This window comes from Aulonocara stuartgranti, assembly GCF_965226115.1.
Source record: "Aulonocara stuartgranti genome assembly, chromosome: 13".
Lineage (NCBI taxonomy): Eukaryota > Metazoa > Chordata > Actinopteri > Cichliformes > Cichlidae > Aulonocara > Aulonocara stuartgranti.
Genome location: NC_138949.1, coordinates 25,515,749 through 25,532,591, shown reverse-complemented (window position 1 = coordinate 25,532,591; position 16,843 = coordinate 25,515,749). Strand labels below are relative to the sequence as shown.

The window sequence follows — 16,843 nt, the reverse complement described above, 5'->3', positions numbered from 1 at the left end:
AACGTTATCGTGAATTAGTCTGCAAAAAAAACCCCAAAAAAAAAAAAAACCTTGCAGAGCTTTGGGGCCAGGCACACTCTGCATCAATGGTGTCCTCTGTTACTCTTTAAAGAGTCAAAACAGAGCTCCCAGCCTTTAAACCACACCCCAAACCAAAGCAGAGGCAAACAGGGGACAAAAACACTCTTATTTTCAAATGTAACGTCTAAAACTCAAAGGATAGAAGCAAAATGTTGCTGTGCACTAAATAAAGTAAATCAATGCAAGTTGCAATAATTTGTGTGCCATTTATACATTTTTATGAAAAACTACAAAAGTATATACACTTTCCTAACTTGAGGGAAAAAAATTATAATCCCTTCCATCAGTTTGAATGATTACGTTCGACTATGAATGACACCACATGGTGTCTGAGCCAGAGTTTCATAAACCAGGACAAAGGGATTCACTTAGCTTTGAGAAAAGTACATGCACAAAGACTTCAGTTCAGCTGAAGGCTCCATCTTACATCCCACTTAAGAATGCCAAACCAAGGCCACTAAATTAAAAAGGAGGCCTGGCCTATATTTGGACTGACCATCAGTGCAATGGAAAAGTCAGTGGACTCTGTACCAGGAAACTTGATATTCTACTCAAAAGCAATGCAATAATTACCAGAATGAAAATTTCCACCCCTTGCTTACTTGTGTTGCAATCACCATGTCTGCTTCTTCACAACATTAAATTCACATGAAAAGGCACACACACACACACACACACACGCTCAACCTTGATATGTTCACCAGATTCTAAAAATCAAAGCCTGAAGCCCGTCTAGACATCAACCTCCTCCTACAGAATCTACTTTACCAGAACAATAACCGAGACAAAGACTCACAAATATGACACGACACTGAAAGACAACCCTCATACTCAAACACAGCCCAAGACAGGGATACTTTGAAATGAAAGCCGTTATTACTGAATTTCTTGTTTGCCTGCTCACTTCTCGCAGCTTCTACACACACGCTCCTAGGATTACATCTCCTAGAGGCAAAGGGATGAGGAAAGGGACAAAGGAAAATCCCAGGTATGCAACTGCCTGCTATCAAAAAAGTTAATAACTGCATTTCTCTTGACACGAGGAGATTATTAAATTTGAACCCTTGCTGACTGACCAAATAAAGTCCTTCCCTCCTCCTTCCTCCCGGACATGTGCTGCTGTGCTGCTTATAAAGACGACAGCACAGTCACCGGGGCACGTCTGTTTAAAAAGCTTCTCTGAACTGCCTTGAGTTCTTGTTGCTGAATTACTCAGAGTTCCTCCAATGCTCCACTACACAGACTCAAAGATCAAGATCAATTTATTGAATCGTAGGAAGCAGCCAAGCATGCTGCATCCTCGTCCAAAGTGCTGAGTGCTGCAGTAAATATAAAGCTGCTAACACCATTAGCCTAAGACCTGAAAGGTACCATCTTCTTCCATGTGTCACTGGAAATGTGAAACCAGTAAGAGGAAATGGAAACCACAGCAAAGCCATTTATCAAAGTCATTTTCCTCCTCATTGCTCCAGAAGACTGTGGCCTAGTGCGCAAACTGTGCATGTGTGCAAATATAGTATGATCATATATATTTATACATGGATACATATTTTGCAGGATGGCTCTGAAACTCTGCTGAGGAGCATAATCAGAAAATATGGTATACGTATGAACTGCTTTTCAATTTCTGAACAGCGCTGCAGGGGAAGAAAAGCCTAGCATGCTCAACAGGTATGACTGTTTAATCTTTAACCCACTGATTAATTTAACATCCAACGTGCTTCCCCACAGAAAGAACACATGCACACACAAACCGTTTCGCTATTATTAGAGATTGAAACAAAAAAAAGTGCTTTTCATTTTCATCTAAACAAATATAGAATTAATCTCATTCAGACTCACTATTTTTTATTAAATACAATACACACAGCCTCATAGACACTTTAGTTTTATTTCTTTTAAGCTGCTAATGAACTAAATATGAACTTCATTTAAAAAAAAAAAAAAAAAAAAAAAAAAATCAAGATAACATATGTCCAAAACCACACAAATCAAAATGATTAAAATGCTCACTTAAATAGGTAATTACATCCTACACATAACCCTTCCGTTGTCAGTTAAATCCCTAATAGGTCATCATAGGGGCAGTCAGACACACAACAAGGACAGCAGGGAACTTTGAGGGATTTAAGCCTGTAGGTGGTCTCCGAGAGTCTGGGGCTGCAGACACAAGTGGCTGAACAATGGCGTGACTAGGAGGTCAAAAGAACAACACCCATACAAACAGGGATGATTAATCAAACGCCATGGCCCTACAAGAGTTGCATTGTTGCCTTACAACGTTCACGTAAAGCTAACGACCACACAGATTACACAGTACTATATACACCCAAAACAACACCCGTTTACTTACATTAGCAAGGTCTTGAACTGAATTTGTCTCATATTAGTGCAACAAATTATCCCTCACAAGTAGGCAGGGTCAGTACTTAAATCTTAAATCACAAAAAGCTAAATTTTTCAGAAAAGGATGTTTTTTAATTAATATAAATAAGCAGGAAGCACATGCTGCATCCTGTGCTGAACACCTTGGAAAAATGACAAACCTTACTACAAATGCAACGTAAAGTAAATCAGATATCTGTATATTGTGCATGCACTCAACTAAATACATATATTTTTAATCTACCTCCCGGAAGATGGGGGCATTATTGAAGCCTAAATCCAGGATGTTAAAAAAACAGGATAGATTGGGTCACTTCCAGTTAATGTCATTAACACTTCCTGTCATCTCATCATTCATTTACTCTGCTAGTCATTAATCAACCTCAGAGGAAACTGGCACACATTGATTCTATGGCACATAATTTGGCAAGTCCTTTTAAAGATGCCCACTGGAGCTTTTGTGGCCTTATAATGTAAAAGTCTGCACAACAGACTTTGCAACAGAAATTAGAAATGGCAGTTTTAATGACTAATTCTTACACAAGCCCAGCACACTCACAACCCATGAGGATACAAGTCAATCCTAAACCTGTAGTGTGGGAATTTGTGTCTATCAGGTTGACTGCTTGGCTAGATCGGCATTCCTAAACTCATTGCACTGTTGCAACAGCATGTTTGCGCACACAACTCCTGATTACCATAAACACAGTTCCAGCAACAATGTGAATCATATTCTCTGCGAATCTGTCAACCTTGCAGGTTTCACAACACACATGCATAACCGTTATAAACAATACGGAGCAGACACTGAGGAATGCTGTGGGACAGCACGCTAAACTACACAACCGTAACAGCAACCTACCATGGGGCAACTTATGCATTTGAGGTTGGGCAATAAATCAACCTGTATTACAAAACTGTTTTCCAAAGATTACAAAAAACAAAGCACCTTTAAAAACATCTTGCCACAGGAACGCTGGGTGACACTGGTAGTTTCACAGAAATGCTGATTAATGTGTTCTGTCCTTTTAGATACATGAATTTATCTCAAGTTAAAGAACATCCACTTTAAAAAACAAAAAACAAAAAAACCCCACTGAAATCAAGTAACCCTACCTCATCTTAACACCTTGAATTTAAACTGCATGATACATAAAAATACATGACTGTCATGCTCACCAGTATTTCTTGGAAACACCGGGTGTCTCAACATATGTTAAAGAATATCAAAAAGTGTTCAGACCATTTTGTGTCGTGCATTAATTCAGCTGAAAATATCATTCTATGCCAACTAAACTTTATATTATATGTGAGATACAGAGCACTGATAAGCAGAGAAAAAATGTACACTCTACCACAGAGATAGGGGAGGATTACAGATTCAAATATCTGGCATCCGCACTTGGAAGTGGGCTGCAAACCAAAGTTGTTCGACACAAATCAACCATGTGTTGTCCCACATATGCAAGCAGTCAAGAGATTATCCAGGTTGAGTATGCACAAATATATCAAATATATCACAGCATTAGTGGGATTTACTGCTTGTGACCAGTTCACCACACGTGTTTTCAGTTTTGTCATATGGAAGTTAGCACAGGGTCAACACTGCAATGAAATGTATTTGACGAGCAGCAGACAGTAACTCAGCAGTATACTATACTGTTGCAGTATTTGATAAAGTATTTACTAAGTGTGAGCCTTTATTTACTGATATGATCAACTGCAAAGACTGTAGATTCACAAGTAATGATTAACCATGAACGGAAACTGAAACGTATATAGACCTGATAACATGCTAAGCAGTAATCTACTTCAGTATGTGTAACTTGGTCTACTTATATCAACTTCAAACCTCTGACCAAAGTTTATAAGAGTATCTTTTAGGCAGTAAGTTAGATTTCCTCATTTTTCTAGGACATTTACACAGAATGAATCAATATCAGGACAACTGCCTTATTTTTCTCACTGTCGGATGAAACTCTCTAAAATTAAGAAAATTGTTCAAGACGGAAATGGTACATAAGCAGATTTAAGTTAAAAATATATAGCAGACACTATAGACGAGTAACCACATCACTGTTTTACATTCCTGACGTCTCTTTAAATTTACTGGGCTACTTTTGACATCTGGATGGAGGCTGATACCACATCACTCACATACACATCTGCAAATACATCTCCGTTTATACAGCCAACTCTTTATGTGGCATGAGCTTGTGTGTATGCTGAGCTAAACTTGACGAGTGTGTTAACTGATACATTTTTGGTGGTGAAAGGTGGTGAAAGCCAACTCCTGTTTTAGGCATAAAGGAACATGGGGTATGTATGAAGAGCTAAATTTAAGGGATTTTGACCCTTATCACTAAATCCACACATTTTTATGACATATCTGCAATAAATAGCTCCTAACAATCACTTCAGTGTGGCTACTTTTAACTTCTGATAAAGCAAAGTAGTAAAATCTTACCTGATAGTAGGATTTAATCTGCCTGATGAGAATAGAAAGGTTCTGGATGCGCAGTGTGGAGTCATTGTTCACTTTCTTGTTGGTGCGCTGCACTGTGGCTTTGGGATTTCTGTAGGAGAAATGGAATAAGGGTTATTCAACAATCCAAGTTTGTAGCAAAGATAAATATCAGGTGAAGATTTCTTTGTTTCTAAGAATTGCCATTGTATCATTGCTTTATGTAATAGAATGGCTCTGTATATAAGCCGTAGAGTGACAGTAGACCCTTGCTTAAATAAACAGAGTGCCATAACAATGTTAAAAGAAACCACAACCAACAAAACATTAGTGGCACCAAAGTTTCAGACAGTTTCTAGGGTCCAAATTAAAGTACTAAAATTCAAAGCTCTTGAAGTATTTAAACATTTGGGTTACACCAACTGCGGGGGAAAATCACTGAGATGGGGCATAGTGGCTCTGTTGATGGGACGTGGAAAACCAGAGGGGGGGGGGGGGGTGAAGCAAAATTAATTTTATAATCACTTTCAGGGAAAATGCACAAACAAGAGCTTCCTTTTGCTTACTACATGTTTTACTTCGATTTGGGGAATGTCAGAAAACATTTGATACCCACTAGGCTACACTGAGGCGTTGTATATCAGCAGTTCTGTGACATTTAACTGTGATCATTGCCTTCATGCTGCCTGCAGAGTCAAGAGGCTGTGTGCCCTCGGTGAGTGTTGCCTAAGGGATGTTAAACGGCGCATGCATCACAACTTATATTATCACAGGCGTCAACACGTTTTAAGGAGCCAAACATTCCACATCCACACAGAACCATTTCACATAGTAACTGATAGCAATCCAAACAATTTGCACATCTGTGAATGTTACCAAGCCTAATTACAAACATTCACCAATTAAGTCTACTGGTAAGATAATTAATCAGACAAATCCTTAGCAACTTGTATCCTCCCATCATTGGAAAGCCTGACATGCTGACCTGCTGTCAAGCTCAGAGTCTGCATCATTTATGGCTAATAATCTCCCAGGTTTTAACAATAAAGTTCTTTGATAGGATAAACGACACTGATTGGAGGGAGAGAAAAAAGAAGTTCAACCAGCTAGTTAGAGGTTAAAAAGATTGATACTATACAAGTCTTGTGTATTTAATGTGATATCTACTGATCCCCTGAGGGAAATTCCAGTTTCCTTGAGTCACAGAACTGAGGCGATGACAAAATGGCAGCCCTTGAGCATCTAGAGAGAAAGTCTTAATTTCACATTTGCTAATGCCAAATGCATCTATATATTGCTGTAACATTTGTCTCAAATACTTTTCATACAGTTTATTTGTTCTACATAATGAGTGTAGCTTTAGATGGGCAGCATTTCCTTCAGTAATCCCACTAAAAGTTCCACTAAAAGTCCACCCGATGAGTCAATGGTTTGCAGAAATCTTTACTTTTTTATTTATTTATTTATTTTATTACCCTTAACTTTAGTAATTGTTTTCTGTAAGACTTTATCAGTCTCTCACATTCTTGTGAAGGAATTTTGGCTCGTTCTTCTTCACAGCATTACTTCAGTTTACTCAACTGAGGCCTGCAGGCTTTCTTTTATGCACAGCTCATTAGCCGGCATACTCAGGATCACTGTCCTGTTTTTCATGACCCAATTTGGGCCAACATTTAGTTTTGGGACACATGTCACATTTAACTCTAGAATACTTGGTAAACAGAGGGGTTCACGGTCAAGTCATTCACTGCAAGCTGGCCAGAGCCAGTGGATGCAAAACAAGGCCAAATCATCACCCCTCCACTACCGTGCTTCTGATATGCTGTTCTTGATTTTACCAAACATGGTACTGTGCATTACATCTGTCCAAAGGTCATTGTTCCACACATTGTGGTTTGTTGATGCAAACCTGAGCTGTGCTGCCATGTTTTTCTGTCAACCCTTCTTAATGAGTAATGCTTGTGGTGTCCGAGACATAGCTCTGGATTTTTAGCGGTTCCTCTGTGCATTGCACAGTCTGAACTTGGAGTGAATTTCTCAGACAATCTTCCATCCCTTAAAAGATTGTGGTATTGTGTTAACAACTTCAATGATGAATAGACAAATGAACTGCCAAATCATCTGCTTTATTAAAAGGTGTTCACACTTGCTAATGATCAGTTTATTAATTGCAATACATCAGTAGCACCTGGATGCTCCTTACTTTCTTAATTCATATTGAAACAGTAAGGGTGTATTTAGGAGCCTCGTGAAAACTTTTTTTGCATAAGACTAAGTAAAACAGAACCACATCCGCTAAGGCCAATAGATCTCTCTCACACACACACACACACACACACACACACACGTCACTTTAAAGTGAAATGCAATTTAACACTCATGCTAATTTAATTTTAAACCGATAATTAACCAGCTACATTTTATACTAAACTTAACTCATTTTAACAAACTTGCCACACATTAATTTTGCTGTTCCTATAGATAAAAATAATGAAATAATTTACTTAACAATATTTGAGGCAACACATTTTGATGATCCATCAAAATGATGAACCATTTCACCATTCAGCTTCCATGTGTTATAGCTATATAAAGTAAAATACCTCCTATCCTCCATAAGGGAAACATATCCAAGTAATTAAGTCGTGGTATTTTCCTTACCATCATGCCTTACACCAACAATGCCAGAGAGCAGCTCTGATTATCGTGATATGCACTCAGTGTGTATGCTCCATGACCTATTTATGAGGGTCAACATGGCTGCCTTGCGCCTGAGAAGGATCCTGACTGCTTATAAATGTATGCATGCATGCATGTAGTGTGCAGCACATGTGTCGTCATGCATGTGTGTGCATGACTGCTTCTGAAACACCCAAGAATCGCAAAGGAATGTCTGTATCTGCACAGCTCATAATTTGATTACAAAGATATAATCAAGATTTATTTTTCCTGTTTAGAAGAAGACGCTGAATGTCAAGGGTTGTATTTATCTTCAGCAACATTCATTCATTGGTGACTGGTTAAATCCTTTTCTTGTTTTACCACCATTACATTCTCCTTGCACTGAGCACCATTAAATATACCTCTAATAGAAACAAAACAAAGCATACTTGCTTAATACACAGTAATATAAAGACTCCAGTTATCAATTTAGACCCATTTATGAATTTATTTAGAAGTCTTGGGTTTATATGAAAAGTCTCTCTCAAATGGCTGCAGTGTGGATGTGTTAATTCGGCTTTTCAACAGCCTCCACCCTGAAATACACTCTCTCACTCACACACACACACACACACACGGCTCTTTTTAATACCGTGCTAAACGAAGTCACATGACCTTGCCATCTCTCCCCTCCACATGCACACACAGCCCCTTTCGAGGTCCATAGTAGGGGGTCTATTTAACCCATTAATTAAAAAGCACAGAGGAAGCTGTAATCCTATCAGTGCGAGGAGGGTAATGTGGTGAACGAGGTGTGTGAGAAATACTTGGAGAAGGGGAAAAGGAAGAGAAAAAAAAAAAAGTTGTTACTATTCATGCATTCCATCATCATCATCACGCTCAGCTGACAACATGGCAGTCACCATCTCATGACAATAACATGCAATCCACTACTCATTTCTCCTGCACAATCTCTGATGTTACTAGTCTGGGACAGGCTGACACCCCTGTGGATCAGCGGGCGACTAAATACGGGGGCTTAACAGCAGTTAAAAAAAAAAAAGAAAAAAAAAAAAAGAAAAGAAAATCCAACTTATTGCCTCCCCCTCCCTGTTCCTGCTGATACAATAAACCTAAGACTTTAAATAGACAAACAGATTAAGGATGAACAGGCAAAGCCAGCTCAAGAGGCAGCAACACAGACAACTAGTCAGCAAGTCAGCCAGACGGCCAGTCAATAAGTCGGTTCATGGTTGCCGTCGATAGGCACTGCAGCCTTATGCAGAGCAGGCGGCCACTGGGCTTCCTCCTCTCATCTGCAAGCTTTGATTGGCTGGGTAGGTTAGAGAGTAGTGTTAGCCTATATATGACAGGCTACATTAGAGTCAACGTGGGCAGCCAGGCACATGCCCGTACACACACCAATACAGAAAGCAGCCTAAATGCGCGCACACACAAAGCCCAGGCCCCATTTGGCCACGTGCTGGAGATGGAGATTGTGAGCTGTACTGTCCAAACACAGCAGGAGGGGTGTGTTTGTGCCTCCATGTGAGAGAGAAGACAAACATACACAGGAGGCCGGTGAAAGAAATCTGGGGGATGAGCTCTTATTAGCAGCCGTGTTAAGGCTGACGGTTTGGTTCAGGATAATTTCAGGTCGGTGTAAAGAATTAAGGCTGTCTGACACGCCCTCGGTTTGTTTTTTCCACCACTCAGAAGCACAAAGAAACAGCAGAAGCCTTTAAGATGTCAAAATTTTAAACCAGTTGGTTCAAATACCACTGAGGGCATGCAACCAACCCAGTAACACAGATCTAGACCTTATATGGCTTGTAGAACTGTTAACCAACAGGCTGATAGAAAATGATACTCTTTTCTACCATTTATCCCGGCTACTTTCAGTGCGAGGGAGTATAAGTACTACTTTGAGACACTCCAAAATTACTGAGCTCCTCCCGAGTCCAAATACCCTTTGGAGGAAGCTCATATTTACCACTTGTATTTCTGTGATCTGAAGCCTCGACTTTCCTTGTCTGTGAGTAAACACGAATCCACCTGAATGAACGGCGTAAATTTTGTGCACACCCAGGTGCCTGCCTGTTTTTTGTCCGCAGGGAATTTACATTACAATGCACCGACGACGCATCCGCCCCAGGCAGCGCATTTCCAAGGAGGATAACAGGAATCATTGCATGCTTGTTGGGTCTCCAGCTGTCCACGTCCACAATGGAGCATAGTCAAGACTTCATTCTGTCGGACACTAATCCAATATTTGTGGACATGTAGGAATATCGGTCAAATATTAGGGAATTGATTAATGAATAGTAAATAAATAGGATACCTTCATTAAAACATCACACTTACTATGAAAGCAAAGAAAGTTATTAACAATGATCCATACTAACAAGTCAGCTATAAAATGAGGAAATCAGCACTTATCTTTTAGATTTTGGAGTGCATCATTACACTGACTGCACTTCCAAACAGAAGCTTTGAAGTACAGTAAGCACAGGCAGGAGGTAACACATACTCTTATAAATCCAATTAATCTCAAATTAGTGAGGAATCAGACGGTGATTCTAGAGCATCATATGTCACTGCACCATTAGGTTATTTTTAACTTGGGCTGCAATGCAGATTATATTACTTTACCCCATTAGAATACTGGGAGTGCAAGATGCTGGAACAAAGTAACATCCACTACTCTTTACAGATGTGGACTGCATCCTCTTCTCTCATTCTTCACCTTTTCTCACGGAAACTGTAGTGCTTAAACACACCGAGTTCTCATCGCCCCATTTCCTTGTCCTGGTTTTTCATGGAGTCGTTTCTTTTCCGTCTTTGTCTTTCTGTTACCACAGGGCCTCTTCCTGTCTTCCGTGTACCCACAAGGATTGTAGCTGAACTCATTCCTACCAATCTGGATTGGAGGTGCTGAGGAAAGTCCTTCCAAGGTTAGTCATCTATCTTGCAGTTTATCTGCATAATGAAGGACTAACTGCTCAAACTGGAAATGTGTAGGAGGTGAAGCACTGGTTCCTCAAGGCCTCAGAGCAAAGTAAGGTCTAGTGTTGCTACTTTCAGTCGACGATAGTGAAGGTGGAGTTCTGCCGCAGGACTACACACTATCTGTCAAAAAGTATAAAAAGTACTTTTTTGCAAACACACATTTGCAAAAGAGAAACTTTTAAATAAGATTAATTATTAATTCATTTGAGAAGGGTTCGCACCTTATTTAGACACATCCACTGTCAATATAGAGAATGAATCTTTCTAACATAAATCACACTTCAATCATTCTGCTATGGGTCACTCTTTGGAACAGAAATTGTTTTACCTGGTCGATGATTAATTTTACTTTGCTGTTAATTCTCAGTGTTAAGCTGCTGTTAATGAAACTCAACAATTCCTGCAGATGTTTCACCCCATAAGTCTTTCATTGAACAGAAGGGATTATATCCCTGAGCCGCTGAAGGGATAGAAATAAGTAACAGATGGAGGAAATGTTGAGTTTGCATTAATTGCAAATAGCAGCACCAGCAAATTAACAGCTACCTTTAATAAAAATCTGATATAAAGCTGCCAAAATGAACATTTGAAATGGTGGCAAATAGCATCAGTAGTGGAATTCAAATGTTCAGTATTAAATTGTGATGGGCAGCAATTTATTCATAGTCATGCCAAATAATATGCAGCAGCAAACTTAAATACTATACTTTAAGAGTCGGGTAATTGTAAGTCAAATGACTCTGCACTGCTAGAGTGAAAAACTCTGCGATTAAATTTCTACGATGATTCCTTTGGGGTTAAACGTCCTTGTTTCCGAGGTTTGGAGTGCCTCATATTAACACAGCCTTGTTAAAGTTTTGTCCTCCCAAGGTCACAGCTGCCGTTTCCTTCCTGATATGATACACATCCCCCTGCTCGCCGGGCACAGAGAGAATGACACAATGATGATTATGAGAGTTGAGATCCAAGGCGAACACTTTGATGTTGAAGGATGGAGCCCACACTCCAGCCAGGAGCAGGAGGGAAATCAAACAGTCTAACAACCCAGCAGCACATTTGTCTGCCTCCATTCTCCAATCCAGCAGGAATTTCAACTATGTCTGCTGTAACTAGCCCCAGAGAAAGCTAACAAAGGCTTCAACGTGCTGCTCAAAAGAAAACAGGAGAGAGAAATGAGAGTGAGAGGAGTGCTGAGGTGTGGACAGAAAAGGAAGTGGAGAGATGGAGATGCCAGCTGGAGGAAAGACGGGAGAAACAGACTAAGAGCATGTGGTGCAGGATCTGTAAGTGTTGGTAAATGATGAAGAGAGACAGCAGAAGAAAAAGAACATAAGATTTGACCCTATTGAAATATTTACCCCTCTGAGACCTATTGGTATTGCATGACTTGTAGTATTTTTTTCTTAGCTGTTCTAGTTTGCTAAAAAAAAAAAAAAAAAAAAAAAAAACTAGAGAAGAGCAGAGGTGCAATAATACCTGGGTGTGATTCCTGAGTAAAAATTGTAAAGACAAATATGACAAAAAAAACAAAAGACATGTATCAACATGCAACAGAGCTTTGTTTCAAGTAAAGTATTAGATTGGTGCACATATGACTTCACACAGTAAAACCCAGCCAATGCTGGAATTTACATCCATTTAAATTGTAATTTTAAGTTGATTATCTACGGCAGACCTCAATGGCTGTTACAACAGTACAAACAAAGTGTACTGAAATACACTGAGAAAAAAATATGCAGATGAAAATTCTGACAGCTGGTAGTTACGCTCAATTTTCTCACATTCTCTTTCCCATATGTGCACCCATTCAGACAGACTTACAGACATGCACTGATCTGTCTGAATAATAAACAGAAGTACTGACCACAGAACATGTGGAACCGCATTCTTTCCATTTCTCACATATGCTTTACTACTTTACACTTGTAGCTACTTCAGTAAAATTAGCAGCCAGTTTTTTGAACATCTTTTCTAGTTTAAAGTTGTTAGCATTGCAAAGTTAGCATTGCAAAGCTCACAGCTTTGCAATGCTAGAAAAGCACTGACATCCAACATGACAAATGTTGTGCACCCGATTTCCATCAACTGTCTGTCTCACTCAAATAAATCAGGTAACTGCAGCCTGTAAAAGGACGGACTGACCGGTTGACCGAACAGGCCAAGGAGCCAGCACGAGTCTACAGACTTTGCAAAAAAGCCAAGAATTCAAATGGACAGTTGTCACTCTGACAAAAATTTAATTGGCGCTTTCTTGCTGGGCGGGAAAACTAATTGGTTCGACAGCACTACGGAGGCGATGTAATTGGCTAGGTAATGTCAGTCACACGAGGGCAGGGGGAGGGGACACGGTGCCATCTGGGTGTCTGTCAGCAAACCGTTAGATAATCCTGGGGTCTCTCAGCTCTTTCTGTGCTCTCCCATGCTGTCCTCATGACAACTGCTGCCAGCCGGTCTGCCATGTCTCCTGCTTTGTGCTAGATAGAGACATGCGCACAACAATACTAAAGCTTGCTCTACAACAGCTGATGTTGCCAATAAAATACCACAAAGGTGTGTAATTAGGCATGCATGTGAAGTGATCACACAATATTTATTAATGTTTTATTTTAACATAAAAGTATGCCGACTTCCATCCACTCATTTATGTAAGTTTTGTAGTTATATCATTGACTCTTCTAAATGCAGTGCTAACTGTGCTGAACGCTAGTGGGTGTTTTTTTGTTGCTGGTTTTTAATGTAAACAGCAGCTGGAGGGTAACACCAGTAGAGTACAGCTTTTTAGTGCAGCTGGATCAATTTCAAGCAAGGCAATAACACTCACTACAATATGTTTCAAGCTGTCACAACAGAGGAGAAAAGGAAAAAACTAAATGTGTGAGTAAGAGTGTTCTAGTGGGAGCCCTGTTAATTATCACCTACAGGTATTCGGAGAAGTTTCTAAGCTACTTTTAATGAGAGATGGAGCCGAAGGAAGTATAACCACACACCACGCATTGCTTTCAACCACATTTATGGTCTTAATACTGAATAAGCTCATGTTACATTTACAAAAGGATGACAATGAAAAAAATGATATAGCAATTATTCAAAGGGCTCTGCAGCAGCTGCAAAGTTTACAACCATGAGGTGTAATATACAGTTGAGTTTATGATATTTCAGTTAGCTGAAGTTAATCCTGCAGTGCCTGTAAAGCAGGAGAGGCAGACAAAGAGCAGTCTCACCAACACTAAATCTGACCAATACTGTAGCCCTTTGAGTGGGAGGGTGGCTGAACAAGATGACTACCAACAGCTGCCTCAGTCCAAAACCAAATACACAGGGAAAAGAAAAAACAAAAAAAACACAGATACACAAACTCCCACACAGAGACAGAAGCCCTGCAGAAAAGCATGCAGACACACACAAACATAAACACACTGTGCGGGCTGTGACTGAATATTCCCAGTATCCTGTCAGGCGATCACTAAGGCAGTCACGGTTCATTTTAGCATAGAGCTCTCAACCATCCACAGGAAATTTCCTTCTGGCTCTTTCCATTTTACTGCACACTGAAATCCTACCAATTACATGGCCACACACCTTTGTGTTAATATGTAGAACTGAGGAATTGCCATTGTGGCTCAGCAAACCAGGGATGTGAATTTGTCTTTTGTGTGTTAAATGCTTGCTCAATTTTTGCAAATCTTTCCTGTCATGTCAAAGTTGTTTTGTTTTTTTTTCATCTCTGGCTTTTTGGCAAATCATTTTCTGCCTTCCTTGGTCCTCTGACCCTTCCCTTCCCCCCATATCCTTCCTGTTTCTTTTTCCACCATAGTGTGTCCCATAAGGGGGAAAATGCACTAAAAATATAGCAGACTTGTTTGATGAAGCTATGTGTGGAAGAGGAAAGACGGCCTTGCCATTTGGAGAATACATCAGCATGTAGAAAAAGCCTGGAGGAGGAAAACAAGCATGGGAAAAAGAGCTGGAAGAGATAGTTGAAACCTCAAGATAGGCAGCTTAGAGTGATGGGCGAACAGCAAGAGGTCGAGGACATTATAAGAAGGCAGGACAGGAGGAAGAGGAAACCATCCAAAGAGAGGAAACCGTGTGGGGGGTTAATCAGCTCCTCATGCAATGCAGCCACACATTTATCCTTCTGAAACACTACACACTTGTTACTAACATAAATCTGTACACAAAACAATGGAAAGACAGATTAGAATATCCATACATTTCCCTGAGCTACTGATGTGGCAAGAAGTTGTCACATGAAAGTGCAACACATAATCTCTTGAGAGGTGAAAATCAATTCCAGTGGGAGCAGGCTGGGTTGAATGGTGCTTAGACAGGCAGGCGGGGGGATAAATGCTGACAGTGTGGAGTGTAGCATTAGCGGAAAATATGAAAAATTGTCCTGCTAGCAGGAAGTACCAGCCAGGAGCCAGACAAAGGAATGGAAAGCGGTGTTCTGCCATGTTTTATATATTTATGACTGGAAAGAGACAAACTGAACATGAAATTCCTTTGCCTTATCAAACATCCAACCTCTCTCACTATCAACAGAACTCCCAATACATAAGCAGTCTTTCCCTTTCAGCTGAATGTAAACCAAATGTTGGCCTGCTGCATTGCAGTGCAGTCAACATCCAGATTCTGTGCTGCTACCAGGGATTCCTCTTAGGGCTACTATTTCTAGTTTAATTTACAGCACAGCAGGAAACGTGAAGCTGCAGCTTCCAGGGGCGGGGTGTCTTCCAGTCGGCTGCAGATGACAGTGTAGGATGACTTAAAAGAAAACACGCACGCATCTTTGCAGCAAACATGCCTGCAGACAATCTGCGGAGCTCTAAAGAACCCCTGACAATAACTGTCTGCAAAGATTTCTGACAGTGCGACCCATCATTGACCCCAATACAAGGTCCCTTTGTGCTTAGCCTACATTCATTTTAAGCGCCGGACAGAGGCTGCAGTTGCTTAATTTGCTCATGAGGGGATGACCCCACGAAAAAACCCCAGGGTGAGTACCACTTTGACCTTCCTCCACACCCACAGACCCCGTTTACTGACCAAAAAGCATACATATAACCACACAGAATGGGTACGGTTTAACCATGTAACCCTTGTTAATGCAATGATGGGTAATATTTCTGGATGTGTGCCGCAAACTACTTACATCTCAAGCATTATCTCATTCAGGTAAATCCCATCCACTAATTCAATATATTCCGATAATTTGGTGCCATCGGTCACCGTCGAGTGTCCGACCGTCTTCACCTGAAAAGGGGACAATAGATAATCAATAAAAGAACAGCATGGGGTGATTAATTGGCGAGCTCAAGACACATCTGAATAGCTAATTAGGGAGCTTACCCAGCAGACCAGAGGTGTGAGCATGAACTGCTCCAGCAAAGGAGTGAACACCTCGTTTTCCATATTTTCCTGGCGCCGTTTATTTCAGCAGATATGGGTTTTTTCCCTTTTTAAATCGGAGAGAAACGCGTTTCTTTTGACACCGCTCATGTAGTTAATTCAATTAAATCGACGCTCATTGTGGCTACAGGCCACTGAAAGACGTCCGAGGTTCCTTTGGATAAGGGGTAAAAAAAATCGTTAATCCACAATTTTCTAGACACAAGCCAGCTGTTTCAGATGCCAACGACGGGGTTTCGGCTCCCTCACGGAGAAGGCAGGGATTCACATTTTCTGTTAAAGCGCTTTAAATAAAGATACTCTAATGTGTCGCCAGCCGGGCTCGCTGTCTATCTACAAATAAGATTAAGGAGACTCTGAGACCTGCGCCAGGTATGGTTTTATGCTGAGGAACTGGTAGATAGAGTCCAACGCTGAGGGGAGATATTCCTCCAACACCTCCTTTTAAATTAAATATCCAATACGAAGGGAAATCCAGATGTTCAAGGTCCGTGGTTTGAAACCATCGGGTTACTCCTCAAATTTATTCTAAGGTCATGTCTAGCCACTGATTCTGCTTCCCCTGTCTGCCTCTGTTCAAATGCTGCACACCACTGAGCGCAAGACTGGGGAGGAGGACACGTAGGACCGCCCCCCTCCCTGTCTCTCGCGTGCATCTCCCTCCGCCTCATCGCCTCTTTAGCCCAAGAAAAGTAGGGCACTGATCAAAGCATCTCTTTCAGCTCAGACTACTTCATGCTCTTAGTCATGTTTCGTAGAAAGCACTTAGTCATCTAGCGCAGTTAAACTGTCTTAAGATCATTTTAAGTATCAAAGAAGCAAATGTTGTTG

General features: G+C 40.6%; 1 protein-coding gene across 7 annotated transcripts in view; it reads right to left on the bottom strand.

Moving 5' to 3' along the window:
- ccdc88ab (coiled-coil domain containing 88Ab) overlaps positions 1 to 16,640 on the bottom strand; it is a 63,819-nt gene extending 47,179 nt beyond the window's left edge. For 6 of the 7 annotated variants that reach the window (XR_014280452.1, XR_014280453.1, XM_082557055.1 and 3 more), the window contains exons 1-3: positions 15,953 to 16,640; positions 15,756 to 15,856; positions 4,934 to 5,042 (exon numbers count right to left, since the gene is read on the bottom strand). Coding sequence is in view for 5 of the 7 variants with exons in the window: in XM_082557055.1 (XP_082413181.1) it covers positions 4,934 to 5,042; positions 15,756 to 15,856; positions 15,953 to 16,015 (273 nt within the window). In the remaining 2 variants the exon portion in view is untranslated. The remainder of the gene's footprint in view (positions 1 to 4,933; positions 5,043 to 15,755; positions 15,857 to 15,952) is intronic. The other variant, XM_082557056.1, reaches the window with a different exon arrangement.
- Between the last annotated feature and the right edge of the window lie 203 nt (positions 16,641 to 16,843).